Source organism: Triplophysa dalaica, chromosome 7 (genome assembly GCF_015846415.1).
Source record: "Triplophysa dalaica isolate WHDGS20190420 chromosome 7, ASM1584641v1, whole genome shotgun sequence".
Classification (NCBI taxonomy): Eukaryota; Metazoa; Chordata; class Actinopteri; order Cypriniformes; family Nemacheilidae; genus Triplophysa; species Triplophysa dalaica.
Genome location: NC_079548.1, coordinates 8979623 through 8997307, shown reverse-complemented (window position 1 = coordinate 8997307; position 17685 = coordinate 8979623). Strand labels below are relative to the sequence as shown.

The 17685-nt window shown below is 37.5% G+C and overlaps 1 protein-coding gene across 1 annotated transcript; it reads right to left on the bottom strand.

Annotated features, from left to right (window-relative positions):
- Positions 1-145: 145 nt before the first annotated feature.
- On the bottom strand, positions 146-3386 carry selenow2a (selenoprotein W, 2a). Its single transcript, XM_056751936.1, has 4 exons — positions 3261-3386; positions 1478-1575; positions 1311-1387; positions 146-1211 (listed from the first exon to the last, which is right to left on the bottom strand). Exons 1-4 carry the CDS (start codon positions 3287-3289, stop codon positions 1128-1130), a joined length of 288 nt encoding a protein of 95 aa, XP_056607914.1. The 5' UTR covers positions 3290-3386; the 3' UTR covers positions 146-1127.
- Positions 3387-17685: the final 14299 nt, after the last annotated feature.

Here is a 17685-nt window from a genome sequence, read left to right as displayed (position 1 = left end):
GATTTTAAATTAAAATACAAGTGTAAATAATAACACATTAAATGACTACAATAAAAACGACTGGATGCTCTGGCGTTTCTCGTAGCAATTGTACCATTACTTAATTTTTGTATATTTCCGAGGTCAGAAAAAATCAACACATAAATATTATTAGCAATCCGCATATTTTATTTAAGGTCAACAATTTAAAGTTTATTATTTAATGTTCATTACATTAGGCAGCTAAACATCACATGCCCTCCATAGCAGCTAACTAGCAGAAACGCACACTGCACTGCATGTGTTCCAACTTTATTATAAAGGCTTTTAAATTGTTTTAACCTACATTATTATATGCTAGTACCATTAAAATCATAGTGATAGACAACCTGACAGACATACCTTTATAATAAAACATTAGTTGTTACTTTTATTTACCCCTTAAATGAAATTGGGAGACAGATCTAGTTCATGGTCTATTTGATGCACTGTATATGCATCAATCATGGCCTTCACAAAGACTTCAAAGGTTTCTATAAAAACAAATACAACATGCTAACCTGCGACAGTGTTTGCAAGTAAAAAAACATCACTAAACCAGATTTAAACATTGAAAATATGTGGAAAAAATGCTTAAAAATGACCATCACCTGAGATATTTATGCTAGCAAAACATGAGGGACAGTATACTCAAACAAACACACTGAAAATATGTCGATTAAGATCATTTCAAGCTTAAAGTGTTCCCTTCATTTAACCAGTGTTTTAGTATATTAGCATCACTACACATTTTGAATAAGTTTTTTATTTTTACCCCAAAACAACACCAAATAACAAGCAGAAGGACCCTTTCATTGGCTCCCTCCTCATTGTCCCCTATCTATCTTCTTCTGCGAAGAGGTTGCATGGACTGTAGGCCTCAAACCGTAACTTTGACTTTAGAGTTACGATAATCATTTATGTCCAGCAACCGGACAGAAGAAGTGAAGAGGAGAGGACGTATAAGGATCCCACACCAGACCTTTTAAAGTTATTATATGAGAACAGGTATTTTTATATACATCTTAATCTTCAGACCTTCTCAAAGTTGTCCCTGAGGTGCTGATATAGTTATGGGAGCCAAAAAGAAAAGGTTTATTATGAAAACATTAGAGGATGACACAAGGAGGCTGACTCTTGGTGATCTTCTCCACTGCCTGGCCATCAGAGGCGCTCTGGATAGCACGCATTATCTTATAGACAAAAAAGAAGACAGAGGGATGCATCCATTAGTATCCAATAAAATGGAGATAATTGTTACCAGCGTATTACATGTGTGGATGTTTACTCACGTCATCCTCATAGGGGAAGCCACTGGTTTCTAACTTTGAGAAGATCAGCTTTCCATTGATCTCAATCTCAAAGCTCCCTGCAAGGCAGAAACGTACGTTAATGTATTTTTGTAGGTAAAATCCTCATATATATTTTCTTGCAGCCCCAGATTATGACTATTACTCACCCTGGCGACCAACAAAGCCGGCCACATCCGCATCAGTGAACTCAGCAGTGACGACCCGCTCGAGCTCCTGATAGCGGGGACCGTACCCTCATCCGCCACTGCAGCACACAATAGGGAAGAGAAGACATGAGATAACTACAATGACAATATTTACAATCAATATATACTTCAGAATCGTCTCGATGTCTTCAACCACCGTAATAATTTCAGTCAAGTAACCTGTGTAGCAAAGTATTAAAATGTTACAATTAGTGGTGGGCCGTTAACGGCGTTAACGCAGTGAGACTCTTATCGCGCGATAAAAAAAGAAGTCGCCGTTAATCTATTCTCAAAGTTGGGTTGGGAGCTGGGTCTATACTACGCAAGCTATGATGTCTTTCACGTTGATATTTTAGCGCGGATGTTTACCAGTTTAACTGCACTGTACGGGGCGAGAACGAGATTTTTCAACTCGCGTGATTCGCGGAAGCAGAAGCCGCCTCATCATCTCATAACCAGGGCTTCATTCGCGCGATTCGCGCAGCAAGTAGGTCTATTGGCTCTTTGAATTAACATATAAATCACTCGCGCTTGACACGCCATTCGCGTTTGGTCTGAACACAACATAACGTTACTGTGAAATTACCGCATCAAACGTGACGTGCTAACATGGATGCAGCTATGAAGCCGCCGGGTTTGCTTCAGGGAATATTAATTTTTAAGAAGCTTCCCAATAGAAACATCGACAAGACTAAGGTTGTTTGCACCTTGTGCAATGCGGAATTGGTTTAAAAAAAACACTTTCTCTCAACAGGTAGTGGTCTAGCTTTAGTTGAAACCAGTAACTTTGTATTGAGATCTAATGTATTATGGCTCCTGTATGACATATCGCTTGTTGCTCCCTCACTCTTTGTAAATCGCTTTGGATAAAAGCGTCTGCTAAATGACTAAATGTAAATGTACTGTAGGAGCTCTTCCAGTCTCAAGTACCACCTAAACGCAAATCATCCCTTAGCTAATGCGGAAGTAAACACAAGTTCATTTTATTGAAAATAATTTAATTTTCATCACCAATTATCATAGTAGAACAGCTTTCTCAAGCAGTTTGTGATGCATTTTGGAAACAGGAGATGAGCCCCTGGTCTAATGCGCCACCTGGCTTGAGAAACCCGTTCTCAAAGACTTACTTTTAGTCATTATTTGGGTAGCACACATATTCTGAATGCCTTCGGCAGAATTCAAATGAGCCATTTTAATCTAGATTAATCTAGATTAAAAAAAATAATCTATGCCCACCACTAGTTACAATCCAATTCAAAGATTATAGCTGTGAAAGAGAAAAAATGTTATGTATGCAAAGAATGCAAACCGTTTGCACATTATCAGTGTCATTATTCACTGGAGATTGACATCCTTTGCCATGTATACATGTAAAAGTGCATAATCATTCTGACAACATGTTTTGTGTGAAGTAACGTTGTCCCTTTAAGCCTTAGATACCATCACTGCTCTTTAAATCTACTCAATTGCATTATAAAAATATAATTGTTCGTGGGACACGCAGGACATATAGGCTTTCAGTACGTGTCAAAGTAAAACTCCCTGGTTTACTGATTATCCATACATAAATGACGTAAAATGTTATGATTAGAGATGATTCATAATTGTTAGCAATCTGCTTAAGCTAACGTAACCCTTTTCGATCCATCCCATTCCTCAGAATAGGAATCTTTTACGAGAGCCAAATTAAAATAATATACCATTGTGAATAGTTTACACAGAACTCTATCTTGAAGTCACTTACCAGTATTCTACTTTTATTTGCACAACCATGTCTGATGTTTTCACTCAACGTCACAACACTTCCTCGCTTGCTTGAACGGAGCTGTCGTAAAACTAAACATCTTCTTCTTTTAGATTTTGATGGCGGGTGTCAAAGAAACTTTTGGTGCGTTTCCGCCACCTTCTGGACTGGAGTGTGGAACGCTGACGGTGAGTTAAATATTTAACAAGAAACAAAGTGAATAAAAATTAATTATAAATAAATTTAAGAAATCTCAGTATTCAATCCCAACATCTTGTAAATTCTATTAAATTTATTAATCTCATTAGAGCACAGTATATTTTATATGTATTTGATCCATAATTCAGTAGTGTTTTCATTGAAATTCTTTCAATTCCCATTATTTTAACATCTTCCAGTAATGACACTCTATCAAATGTTTCTAACAATCCACCACGACTACAATTCCCAGATTCATGTTTACCCATTCTAAATAAGGAGATGTTAAGTGCAGTGTGACCAAGAAGTCTTGTGATAATTATGTCCTCCCTTCTGCTACAAAAATTCCCTCTTCCACCTCCCACTTGTTTCTGAATGTGATACAAATGCCTTCCTCTACCCTCCACATTCCACATATCTTGTCATTTGCTTTTAATTGCTAATCTGATTTTGACCTAAGCTTCATCAAAAAAAAAAAAAAACACACACTAACCCTTTCTCTCAACAGGGTAGTTGTCTAGCTTTTGTTGAAACCAGTAACTTTGTATTGGCACCTAATGTATTATGGCTCCTGTATGAACTTTCGCTTATTGCTCCTAAACTCTTTGTAAGTCGCTTTGGATAAAAGCGTCTGCTAAATGTCTAAATGTAAATCTTTGTTTAGCGTTATCTTCAATTCTATATTCTAGATTTTTTAGAGCATTCTTAGCTAACTGATCTGTATTCTCATTTCCCTCTACCCCCACATGAGCTGGAACCCACAGAAAACATGTTTTGTCACCTATTCTATTTATTAGTATTTCATATAAAATGTCTTGTCTCGATGATCTACCGCTGATAAGACTTGACTGATAAACCAACGCAAAGAATGAATCTAAGCCTATAACCACATTCCTAGTTCGAGCATCCTCCATCCACCTAGCAAGGCAAAATGGGTTATACTACCATTGAAGGGCACATTTCTATGTTTAAAATGTCACATGATTGAGCAGATTTTTCAGCAGTCCATCCAACACTACTATACTTGTCAGTATCTTGTTCCCAGCATAAAGCCAATACCTTCTTAATGGGATGATTCACATAGTGACCCTTTATTGACACCCAATAATTCAGCATTAACTTAACTCTTTTCAATTCAATTTGTATTTCATCCACTTCTACTTGCATTGGAGACAGAGGTGTAGATCTTATCGCACCACAACATATACGTTAAGGTTCTGATTGAATTCTTTCCACCTTCTGTAATACAGTTTTAGATGCCGACCCATATGCAATGCATCCATAGTCAATATAATTTTCCCCCAAAATATTTATTCTTCAAAGAGAGACGCTTAGAACCCCCCACTTAACTTATTTAAGACTTTTTTGCACTTTTCAACTCTTTTCTGTACATGTATGTTAATTTTATATCGAGCCCTGCCCCCCGGTATCTAATCACATTGTTCTAATTGTTGTTTATATAAGATTCAACCAAATTTAAGGGCTCTTTCTCTTTTTTGAATAGCATATAACCTGGGTTGCCAATGTCGATATACGAAAACCAGATTTATCTACCCATTTCTCTACCCCTTAATCTCCTTTCATAAACTTTTGACCACATAAGGAACATTCCTTCCTCTTTTCCAAAGGGCCCCATCATCCGCAAAAAGGGACCTTCCAATCCCTTTACAAACTTGAGAAAAAATTTAATTAACAATCAAATTAAATACTATTTTCTATAAAGACATGTTTTAGAGTATGTAGAACTGCACCCTGACTTGAATTGATCTGTAAAAAAGGAAGCTATGAAGCCAATTAAACATTCTTCCTTTATTGCCCATCTTGTCCAGCTTAATTAGGAGTCCCTCTTTCCATAACATGTGGTAGGCTTTGTCCACAATAAAAAATACACCTAAAACTTGAGCCTTTTTGATGTCTGACTCTAAACATCTGCATTCCATCACATGATCCAATCTAAAAGTGACCATTCTCTCCATAATTTTACACATATTAGATGTTAACGCTATAGGCCTATAACTTGAAGCAAATGAATGATCCTTCCCTGGTTTAGGAATTGGTATAATTATCCCATGTTTCCAAGCAGTCGGTAGGACCTTTTATCCCAAATATTACTAAAAAGTCGTAACAGAATGAATAGAGATGCACCCGAAAGATGTCTAATCATTTCCCAGCATACTTCATCCTTCCCTGGAGAAGTTAGTTTACAACCACAAACTTCTCTTTTTAGTTTATACAATGTAAAATCATTATCTGAAATCATTATCTGAAATCTCCCTATGGTATATCAGGTCTGGATTGTCCCTCAGATACCTCTCTATAGACCTTTGCATAAAGGTTGAAATATTATCAATACTGTGAACTTTCACAAAAGCTTTGACTAAAACTTCTGCTTTTTCACCATCCGACACAGCCGGTTTGTTTCCGTTCATAATAACTGGAATGCTATTATTTTCTTGATCATACCCCACACTGACCCAATTTCTGTTTCTTCTCCAATACTTTCACAGTACTGTCTCCAATAATATCTTTTAGCCTCTTTAATAACATTCCTAACAATTGCTAGCTTCCTCTTATATTCAATAAAATCACCATAAGACATTGTTTTTCTTATCTTTTTCAGTGCTTTATTATGTAACTTAATTGCTTCGCTACACAACTTTTCCAATTACGTCATCTGCTGCCTTACATAGACTATCCCTTATTGTTCTGTTTAATTCCTCAACCTCTTCTACTCAGTCATCTATATCTCTCAAGAATGTCTTACTGATCTCCATAAATATTTCCCAATCATCTGTCTTAAATTTCCAAGTATTCTTTCCCCTGCTTCCACATACAAATAAATTCCTATAAACTCAACATCTACCGCCTCCTACATACTAAAAGAGGAATTTGCCAAATAAAAGATGAGCGCATACAAATCTGATGTTGAAAAGCCACAAGATGGCGACATGCACCACACTACAGCTTTATTCAACTTTATTTATGTCTTAATCCATCTTTATTTGGTCATAGTTATGCTAATTTCATCATTAGTTTGGTTCTGGCACTAGTTTTGTTAAAAAACAATATTTACAGGCGAATTCACAAAATAAGAAAAAGGATTTCTGAATCAACATCTCTAGCAACCAATCAGATGCAAGGATTAGGTTTAAAGTAAGTGTTAGGATCAGTTTTGGGTTAGGGGCACATATAATTCTCATAAATCTATTAACTCCCTCGACAGGTCCCCCCTCCCCAAAAATAAAAAAAGTTGATTTAGGAACACATCTTGACAAAATCCTCAGTGGTATACAGCCAAATCATTTAGTCTATAGGAGTGGGGATCATTCCTTTAAATTGTGCCCCAGATCCTGTGTATTTAAGCAGCATCCCTGCATGTGACATGCACACAGAATTATGTGGCAAACCTTTAAGACGGGTCAAATACACGAGGAGTCATGATTGCATTAGATCTCAAACAGGCAACAATTTCTGTCACCGGGTGTGCAAAAAAGCGAAACAGGCTTAAGCTTTTGATTAGACCCCAGTTGTTAAGATTGAACACGGCTCAGCTCTACCTATGACTCACCGCTGAAGTCGTTTTCACAGAACAGTCGACTGATTTGATATGTCATTTGTTATTACGGACCAGGTGGGTTTTAACCGGGACACAGTGATTGTGAGCTGCATTACACCATTATGTGCTCATTATTATGATGTCACATAAGCCTGACAATTGACACTATGCTACAGTGCTTTTGACAGAGTGAAAAGTTTGAGAAAAAGATGTAGATGCTTTGCATATGTATTTTATTTTAGCTTTTAACTTTGTCTGTGTTTATATTATTTTGACTTTAAAGACAGAATATAGTTCTGTGAGGCCCAATGGCTCCAGCTTCATTGGAGACCACCATTTTTTTTTTAAATGTAAGAGATTTCCAAAGTCCATGTCCAAATAAAATATCACAAACACACAATTATGTGTAATGGGCAGTTCAAACATGAAAATAAAAAAAAATACTTTAAATGTATACATATATCACTCAGAAACTGTACACATTGGATTCTTAATAGTAAAATCAGTTATCAAATATTACTACCAATGAGATGTCAAATCTCAGCAGTTTCCCATAATAACCACTGTTATGTCATCAGAATATGCAGTATATTCTGCTTGGCAAAGAACAAATGAAATAGACTCACTCTCTCCTTCCCTCCATCCAAGTGAAAACGATTCCATCCCACATCCATCTCCATTAACGGAATGCCGTAAAGCGGCTCAGACAACTACTTACCCCCCACCCCTCCTTCAAGATCACATTTCTCTCACCACTGTTTTTCCAGGTGGAGAGAGAGAACAAGGGAGAGAGAACGAGGGATGATTTAGACCCCTGGCAAAAAAAGGCTCATCCATTTTCAGCTTCCTGTCTGCTCCTCTGTGCCACAACCCACAGTGGAGGGATCACTCAAAAGCCCAGCTATACTTATGACTACCGAAACAGTGTGTGTGAGTGTATACGGTGCCTCTTGTCATATTTATGCGCTTTTAAACCTGCTGGTTTAGTCTCTAGGAGTGCTTCCCAGCCGTCACCTTCCAGACTGCACAGAAAACACCTGCAGTCTGCGTATTCCCATCATGCCCCCGTCACATCCACTATGCACCTCACCGCTCATACATCTTATTACCCCAGTAAACCCAACTGATTACTGGAAGCCATTTTAGGACGTCTGGTTCTCAGAGGTCCCCTTTCCTGGTGCCCAACTGGACAACCCCTGAAGAACCAGAACAGGACGTGAAAGGTCAAAGTCAGGCTGCCAGGGCAAAGGTCAGGAAGCAATTATGGGTTACAGGTCACACAATGGCATATACTAGACTAGGTTGACGTTTTTAAGTGACTCCGCACTAAGGGTGGATCAGAGCAGGACCTTCCACAATTGTGCCAGGACTGTGCCAGATAAGTCTCAACACGTTAAGCACCACTCACTGATTTAAACATTAGAATAAGGTGTAAGTCTCACTTGACTGACATTTGGGAAAAGTGCTGTTTCAGTAAAACGAAAAGAAAAAAAATCTCTGCAGGGGAGAAATGTTTTCAAAGTTATTCTCATCTCAGTGTGTCCTGTTTTCAGTTGAATTCATATGAAAATTATTAACACATATTTTGGTCTGAATGGAAACAGATAAGCATGTGTGCAGTCAAAGAGAAAGGGCAGGATAACTTCAAAACGCCGTTCTGACCATCCATGACTAACACACATTGTAAAATGCCATGTGTTTGTGTCACTGTATTCAGTCACCATAAGGGAATAATGTACAACCCCTTTTGAACTCAGTGAACTGATGCCCTTCACAGGAGAAAACAATGCGGATCAATCTATGTGCCACATGGTTATTAAAGCAGGTATTTCTTAATACACTTAATACAATGGTGACTAATAATAATGATTTATGGCAAAAAATAAAAAAGCAGCAAAAGCCAATCTCATATTAATCTTGAGTACCTATAGAGTATAATTGCATACTTTGTATCTTCAAAGAGTATTTCGTTTGATCACATTTATAGAAGATAGATACAGCTTTACCATTGTTATAGAAAACATACAGCGCGTGGGGGGGGTCGGCTGAACCAAAGCACTTGCACACCCATTGTCAACAAAACACAGACATCAGTTTCACTCACCGCATGTGGTTCATCTCCGGCATCTTTTAGTGTTGGAACGGCTATATATATCAGATTCAAACGATCTCCAAATCCAGTTTTATATCCGCCGTTAATGTAACATTCATCACCCAAATGCAGTGAACAAACAAACACCTGAACTTCGTGAATGTATGCTCTCTTTCTCTCTCTCCTGCTTACAGGTGAAAGTGACTTCTGTGCATGCTCCTTCTCCTGCACTCCTTTCTGCCGTGTGGCCGGCCACGTGCTTTTACGGGAGAATTGTCCAATAAGGGACTAAGAAAAGTTGTTGTGAAACAGTTTAAAATTTTAGAAAAAAATCTTTCCAAAACCTGTATGATCGATGGGGGAGTGTATCGAGCACAGAAATACTACGTAATACGTCCAACTTTTTGACAAGTTGACCATGTTAAGCATGAGAAGACAGCACAACATTGTGAAAAAGTCAGAATGCATGACACATCTTTGAAGGGCCGCTTTAAGAAGGACAGCAAGAATCTGCTTGCTATCCCGGACAACTAATTTCCTAAACTGTATATTTCCACAGTGATTCCTTTGTGTTCTTTTCTCACATAATCAAATCATTTGAACTCAAATCAATTTTCATGTCCATTTATTTATTGATTCGGTAAGTAGGCACATAATCAGTGGAACACAGCCAATCTGTCATTCTTACAAAATAAACCTCTTTAGGATGATACAAGACCCTGTCAGGGTTCATTTGGAAATAAATACTTTCTGTCTCAGTGTTATCACGTACATAAGACCCACTGTAATCGAGTGTGATGTATTAAGTCTTTTTAGCAGTAAGACAATATTCAATTAAATTCTGTGCAATTGTCTATTCTAACATTGTTTATTATATTACCATCAGATAAAGTCATGAATGACAAACCTGATTTGCCTGATTTTGAGCCTTACGGACTACCCAATATGTAGGTGTTGGGCATTTTTCTGAATATTTTGAGGGAATTAAAAAAAATCTGGCATTTACACACAAAGCTTAATTGGCAGCGCAAAGGTCATGGGTTTGATTCCCACAGAATTGATGGGAAAGACGGAAGACCAAATGATAAAGTGTAAAGCCTGCATTGCAAGTCACTTCTGAAAAAAGCATCTGCCAAATGCATAAGAATGTAAATGTAGCCAAAACTACACACAAAGACACAGAAAGACGGTGAGGATTTCCAGCACATTTGTACCGACTAGAGCATGATGGTGCGGTTGCTCTGTTCCCTAAATGTTACATCAGCTTTGATGAGTACCACTGAAGCAGGCAGCACTTCCAAACAACCATCAGCTTTACTCTTCACTTGAAAACTTCTGAAACATCCACGGATTGTAAACAACTGATCTGATGCTTCAGTACACTGGATCTGATTCAATTTATCTGCCTGAATGTTGCTTCAGAAGTCATAAACACAAAGAAGGTGCCTTACGCAGCTTTAAAGATGCACTCAGAAGCATATGCAAACAGATGTTCGTAATATCTTAATGCTTCACGAATATGTCCATTAAAAGGGGTTCGTCCAAACTAATTGATCTGTCGATGTTTAGAAGCTCCATTAACATGTAGAAGTTGGCTTTAACTAATGGTTTGATTACTCAGATGAGCTCTCTGGAGAATGTCTCTCTGGAGGTTGCACTATCAAAGCATCCGATACAAGCTTCGCAAGCTACAATGTTCACTCTTTGTTAGGATGGAAGAAGAAGGTCGGATGGACATGGAAGAACAGAGATGGGAGAGATCAGGTGTAGTTGGGGGAAGGAAGGAAGGAAAAGAAGAAGGAAGCGAAAGGAAACCGACAGTGTCAGATAAACTCTGACGGATATTTGATATGTTACGCTTGCAACCATAGCTTCAGCCCTGACACTGCTTGTGCGCTGTATGTGGATCGGCCTCTGATTGACCTCACTATCAGTATCTCAAAAAAAGCTGAGAATAACTAATAAGTCTTAAGGTCTTTGGTATTAAGGAAAAATCTACTGCTAGTTGTTTTTGTGGTAGTATTTCAGATAACGACAGACTGACACTGAAGGACCGCTGACGAATTATGTGCATAGGACGACAGAATCATATTGAGCTCATAAAGGATCACAGCTGAAGTCATGAGATAAAGCCGATATAAACTGTAAGGAAGCTTACTTCGTTTGATCAAAAATAAATGACTACCTTAAAAATGGCAGAAATTATGCATTACCTGAAAAATCGTAATAGAATTTTTGAAGAAACCAATTGGACAGTAAATTGTGGATATTTATGTCAATTAAATACGATTTCATGCATGACATCCTTAATTTTTTTTTTTATTGACTTTAGTGTATAAAAAACTATAGACAACTTCGGAAAATGTAATCCAATGCTGGTCCAGAAGAACATCCTGTTTCAGTTTTTTAACACCACACAAACATTCGAACCAAACAACATAACATTTATAACCGAATCAATGTTGAATGAATATCTTCAAGATTTGATTATACATGTAAGTTTTAAATGGTCTATATGTGATATTTTATAATGATGATTCTCATGTTTAGTGTAAATGATGATTAATGACACGCAAATAGATATTCTGACTACACTTTATGTCTTTATTTATATGCACTTAACAGAGTTAATGCTATTAAAGTTTAGAATATATTTTTCTTATTAATTATATGAGACATGAGGACACTAAAAGCAACAATCTTCTTCAGAATGCGGCATAACACAATTTGTGCAGCTCTGTGAAATGTTGCAATCTTTTAATGGTGTATAACAGTGTGGCGGAAATGGTGCATGTTCTGTTCCACCAGCAGGGGGTATTGCAACCACAGGCATGAACGCACACACATGCCGAGACCACACATGTAAACGCATGCATATTTGCACAGACAAACAAACTCAGGCGCACATGGGCTTTAACACATGGTGATTGAAATTTACATAGAAAAGTCAAAGTCGCTCATTTTCAAATGATATGTAGCGCAAATCAGCTGTTCAAACATGATGAGTGTGACCATTGACCCTCACACATTCACACCTCATCTTCCATTACGCTTTACACCTGACCCCTCACATTTAATAGTACATGGGTCGAAAGGGTCATCCAGGTTTATTTCCATACATTTCCCTTATAAAACACAGACAGAGGCACGTAGAAGTTTATTATTTTTGTGCATTAAGTGGTATGATATAAAGAACCGGATTGCAGAAACCACTGCCACCTTTGGTGGATTTCTGTGTGGCTTTGAACCTTTTCAAATAAAGGCACACATGTCTACTGACTTGTGATGACATCTTAATAAATTATGAATAAGTTTTGCTTTAACCTCTTAAACCTAATAATGTCAACAGGCTTGTGTAAAGGTTAAATTTAGTGTAAGTGGTTATAGTTAATAGCATTATCTTGTTATTAAAACCATTGTTACTGTGAGAGATCCCCACTGATACAACTTCAAAGGTCTGTGTGTGTGTGTGTGTGAGAGGGAGAGACACCAGATTTAAACATCTGACCTTTCCTGTGCATAAACAAAGTCAGATAGCAGATGGTAAATAAAATTCTATCCGGTATTTTATCCTGACATAGTTGTGTTATAGGTCCACAGCATTGATTGATTCTCTGTAAGAATAATGATGAATAATAATTTATGCTACACTGTAAAGAAGCCGGCGTACGTTTGATGTTGCCTCTCAATATGTGTCTCGCTACAATAAGAATTGATGACCTTGGAGAGGCCGCAAAAATTTACTCTAGTAAAAAACTCGCCACGCCACATGCTTCTGCGCTCACTCGGGAGTGTGTGATTATGTGTGTGCGTATTCTCCTTATGGATCAAATTGAGAGCAAATGGTCTGGAACGCGATAGATATGACCCAAGAATTACAAGAAAATACGGCATGCATGAAGGTTCAGTCATGCAATAAGATATCATAGGATGTGTAAGAGCACCCTTCATCAAGCAAAGGCCAAATAATTAGTGATACACAATGAAAGAATATTGACCGGTAATGGATTGTACAATGGATATGCTGAACTCGCGAAAAGTCTTAAAAAACACAATAATCATTTGCACAACTTGAAAGCTCTGATCTCTGCTTGTGATGTTTGCAACATGATGTCCTGCATGTTCTCAGCTTGTCTTTAGGATCCAGATTTTACTTCAAGTGGCAACCAAAAGCAATACCAAATGTAATCTGTACTTAATGTAGTCTGAGTCAAATGTCATGTGTAAAAACATTTTACAAGCAAATTCCTTAAACATACCTTTTAATCATGTAAAACAGATTTAAAGCTCATACCATTCATCCAATTTTGCTGGTTAGTGCTGGTTTGGTGTCCCTGTGTAAAGGACTTCTTTCAACAGGCACTCACAACCATGCACAGATACATGTTAAGTTGCATGGTGTGGATTGCCTGTTGAAAACTTTATTTGGAGTGTGACTCCATCCTGTTTTGCTGAAACACAAAAAGTGTTTAGCTTTACAGTATGCTCAGAGGTGGTCATAAATGTGGCTTTGTTTGTTAAACAGACTCTGCAAAATGAGAGGAAATCACATGCACAGCTAAAAATACTTCTGTTGCACTGAGTCTCATTATGGTACCATCTGTGTAAACCCCTTTATTTGCAAAAGCGAAGCAAAAGAGACCGAATTTCATCAGACTGTATGTCATCAAATGTTACTGGACAAATGTTTTGTGTGTATGTGTAACAAGCAAAAAGATATGAGAGAGAGGAACGTTGCAAAGATGTGCAACATCTATGTGTATCTGATAGCTCAGAATATGGATGTGACTTTGATGAGCTCATCACTTACCACATTGTTTCTTCTGTTCTCTGTTGCTTTTTCTTCAAGAGCAAAACAATGAATCAGACGGGCTGTGGGGGCCTAGAAAATGAAAGCAACTGTTTGAATAAAAGAGAGAATAATATATGCGCTTTAAAGATGCCCTCTCGATTCTCCTACAGCTTGGCTGGATTCCACTCACATACACATGCACACATAGTTTGTGAAAGAACGCACATTCATCAAGTCTTAATTCTTTTTCCATAACCAATTGCAGGTGATGTTCCTTCTCATGTGGCAGGTTTAAATGCACACATATGAGAATTCCCGCTCATTGTTAAAATGAATGATCAGCGTCGCTCTCTTGGAAACTGGAGGGGCGTCCAACAACACTCACATCGATTTGCAGTGACAAAACCATTCATTAGGGGTGCCTGCTATGGTTCACGATTGTAGTTAGAGTCCTGAACAAACACGTCGAGATCTTAAACTTTGACATGTAACTCGCCCCATGCCATTTCTTCTATACGTAAATGAATGATAGATCAATCCATCTAGCATGTAATGGAGAGGTATGGCGTTACATTTAGCCGCCGGTGACCCTTTTGTACTCCTGGTTTATAAAAACTGGCAAAGCAAACGGTATTACGGAGTCGGCATGCGTTAGATCTGTCAGTCACATGGATGGAATCAAAGAGGCATAGCATTCCCGGTAGACAAACTCAACATCTGTAGTGTGGATTATTTGTTACAGATAGAAATGGGAAGGTTGGAGCCATTTGTACAGTTTTTAACATTTGGCTCTTTGTACTGTGTGTGTTGGAAGTGTTAAACATTCCAAAATTCTGGTGTACACATGGCGTTAACAGTGTTAATTGGTTAAAGAAAGTGTCAGGGTATTGTTTAATATTTCCTGCTCGTTTCTCCATCCAAACATAGCACATACAAGCTTAATGAACACTCAACAGATTCATTGTGATTTAACATGAGGGGAGAGTGGTACAAAACTGAGTTGAACATGAATTAACAAAGATGAAAGTTAGCAACCCAGAGTTAAGCACATGAATCTCCTGCCGGCCGTACAGCATGTATTTCAGTAAATATTGGTGAACTTTGATTAGTTTTGACAGTTCAGAATGATGTTTTTGAGTGACCCCAGTGTCATCAAAATAGACAAGAATCTGCATGCAATGTACAAAGGTAATAGAACGACTCAGCCGTGACATGCCACCTTGATTTTTATTTTCCCTGCAAGATCTCATAAAATGAATTAAATCTGCTCTTTCATTGTCTCTCAATTGATTCCCACTGCGTTTGCTCTCAAAGCAACTCGGAGCCTCTGGCAAGAAACTCTGATAATGTTAATCTGTGATGAAGAAGTTCATGTGTGATGAAGAAAATGCATGGAGACTGCATCAGATAAGCATCGAATGTCAGACTGCATATGAAAGCTGAATCAGATTTGAAAGAATCAGATTATGCATGCTAAGCTTTAAACACACATGTTGGCAAAAGGGGCCATTTCAAGCATGATGATATGTTATAGTGCGGATGTTCTTCTTTCACTGACTCATAGTAACGCAACCGATACTGTTTCCAGGACTGATGGCTGGATACTCGCTTTCATATTCAAACAGCACGTATTCACTGTTTATCTATATTTACTGATGGAGATCAGATGTAATGAGCTCTATTTTCAGTTTTGGCATTGGGTGCATGTAGTCTGCCATAATGAATGTATGGGGTTCATCTGCACATGTTCCTCCGCAGGGAAGAGAGTGTTGTTAAGATAAAGAACAGAACACTCTCATATTCACTGAGAATATTCTAGGATAATAGCCGAACAACCTATAAATGAAACAAATTGTCTTTAGACTGTAGTGCGTCATCAGCTATTTAACTTGTGTTTCGTTGTTAAAACAAAAGATAAAGACAAAAGAATCAAATAAAACAAAGACAGGCAGTAATAACAAATGTTAACTGAGATCAGTATTACACTGTTAATTTATGTCTCTAACCAAAGTAACTCTATGGAGCATCGATATATCCTGACAGATTTAATTTTAGCCTGACTGGATTAATTATCCAGGCTGAATTAATTCCTTTAGCAAAACGCCTGATCTTTACAAGCTGTCTTTCCTGATTACTCGTCTGTTATCCATCGATCACAAAGCTCTTTCTGTGATGCCTTAATTTCACAGAGCGAGTTAATTCAGCTGTGTGTGTATGTGTGTGTGTCGAGGGGCAGTGGGGGTCTCCTGCAAGAATGTAGGATGTGGGTCTATTGACTTATGAACAAATCAATAAAGAACAGGTTCCGATTTGCAACATAAACTCTTACATATATATATATATATATATATATATATATATATATATATATATATATATACACATTTCATACATACTCATATATATATATATATATGAAGAGTTTAGTTACAAAATGTTAATGTTTAAAAAACATGTTATTTATTATATTATCATGCTTTTGTTGTGATTCAATGTGTTAGATGTTTTTTTTTGTTATTATGGCTTAAATGAAAACCAACCAACTACAGTTTGATTGATATTAATTGGAATGCACAGTAAAAAAAATATCTTATTATTATCTTATTTTGGAACCAAACTCTTCATATATACAGTAAATATACATAATGGCATATATATAGAGAGAAAGAATGAGAGAGAGACAGAGAGAGAGAGCCTTTTATGCCATCAAAAAAGAATATCAAAATTGACATCCCAACTGAAATCTGGTAAAAAATTATCCATTCAATTATGGAACCAATCATGCTGTTTAGATGTGAGGTTAGGCGTCTTCTAACCAACCAAGAGTTCACCAAATGGGACAAACACCCAATAGAGACTCAGAAATGTGTAAAATCATGCAGTGAAAAACTCCAAACAACGCCTGCAGAGCAGAATAAGGTCTATATCCTCTAATAATTAAAATACAAAAAAGAAGAGCTATAAGATTCTACACTAACCTTAAGAACAGCGATACAGAGACACTCCATCACAAAGCCTGAAGCCATGAAGAGCTGAACCCAGGGAGAAGCCCCTTCATCCAACTGATCTCAGAACTAACAAAAAATGCCCAACCCCAAACCCCAACCAGAATAAACCAAATCATAAAAACACAAAAGAAAAATATCTCAAACACTTGACACAAGCAACAGCTCAGGAAAGTCCATTGGAATGCTATGTCATTAAAGAGAGAATGTAAACTGATAGAATACCTCAAAAGCGTATATCAGACCCTAAACTATAGAAAAATCATGACCATGTACAGACTCAGAGAGAAAGAGAGAGAGAAAGAGAAAGAGAGAGAGAGATCGTAGGCACACTCTTTTATTCAAAGCAACGTACAGGAAGAACATCTCTAACCTCTAAACTTATTTTTGTCTTCCAAGCTACACTTTCAAGTAATGTTTCAGGTGTCAATATCCGATCAACAGATATTTGGAATCCTTGGTATGTTCCTAACACTTTGTCAACTGTCAAACACGTCTTCAGTTGTACAAGTCCCATTCCTGTGTTATGTGATAGATGTCGGTTGATGCCAGTCAGCAGTCTACGTCTTACTATTGACAGACCTTTTAAGAAACGTCCCGCTCTGCTTTAATGGATCGGTGAGCTGACGTTTCAGATCGTTTACCTTTAAGGCCTATATCAGCACTAAAGGTCATCGCTCATCACACTCAGCACTAAGTAATGATCAGACTAACATCATTATGCATTCCTTTATGAGATTGAATACCAATGTAATTGTTATTGAAAAAAATGGATAATAAAT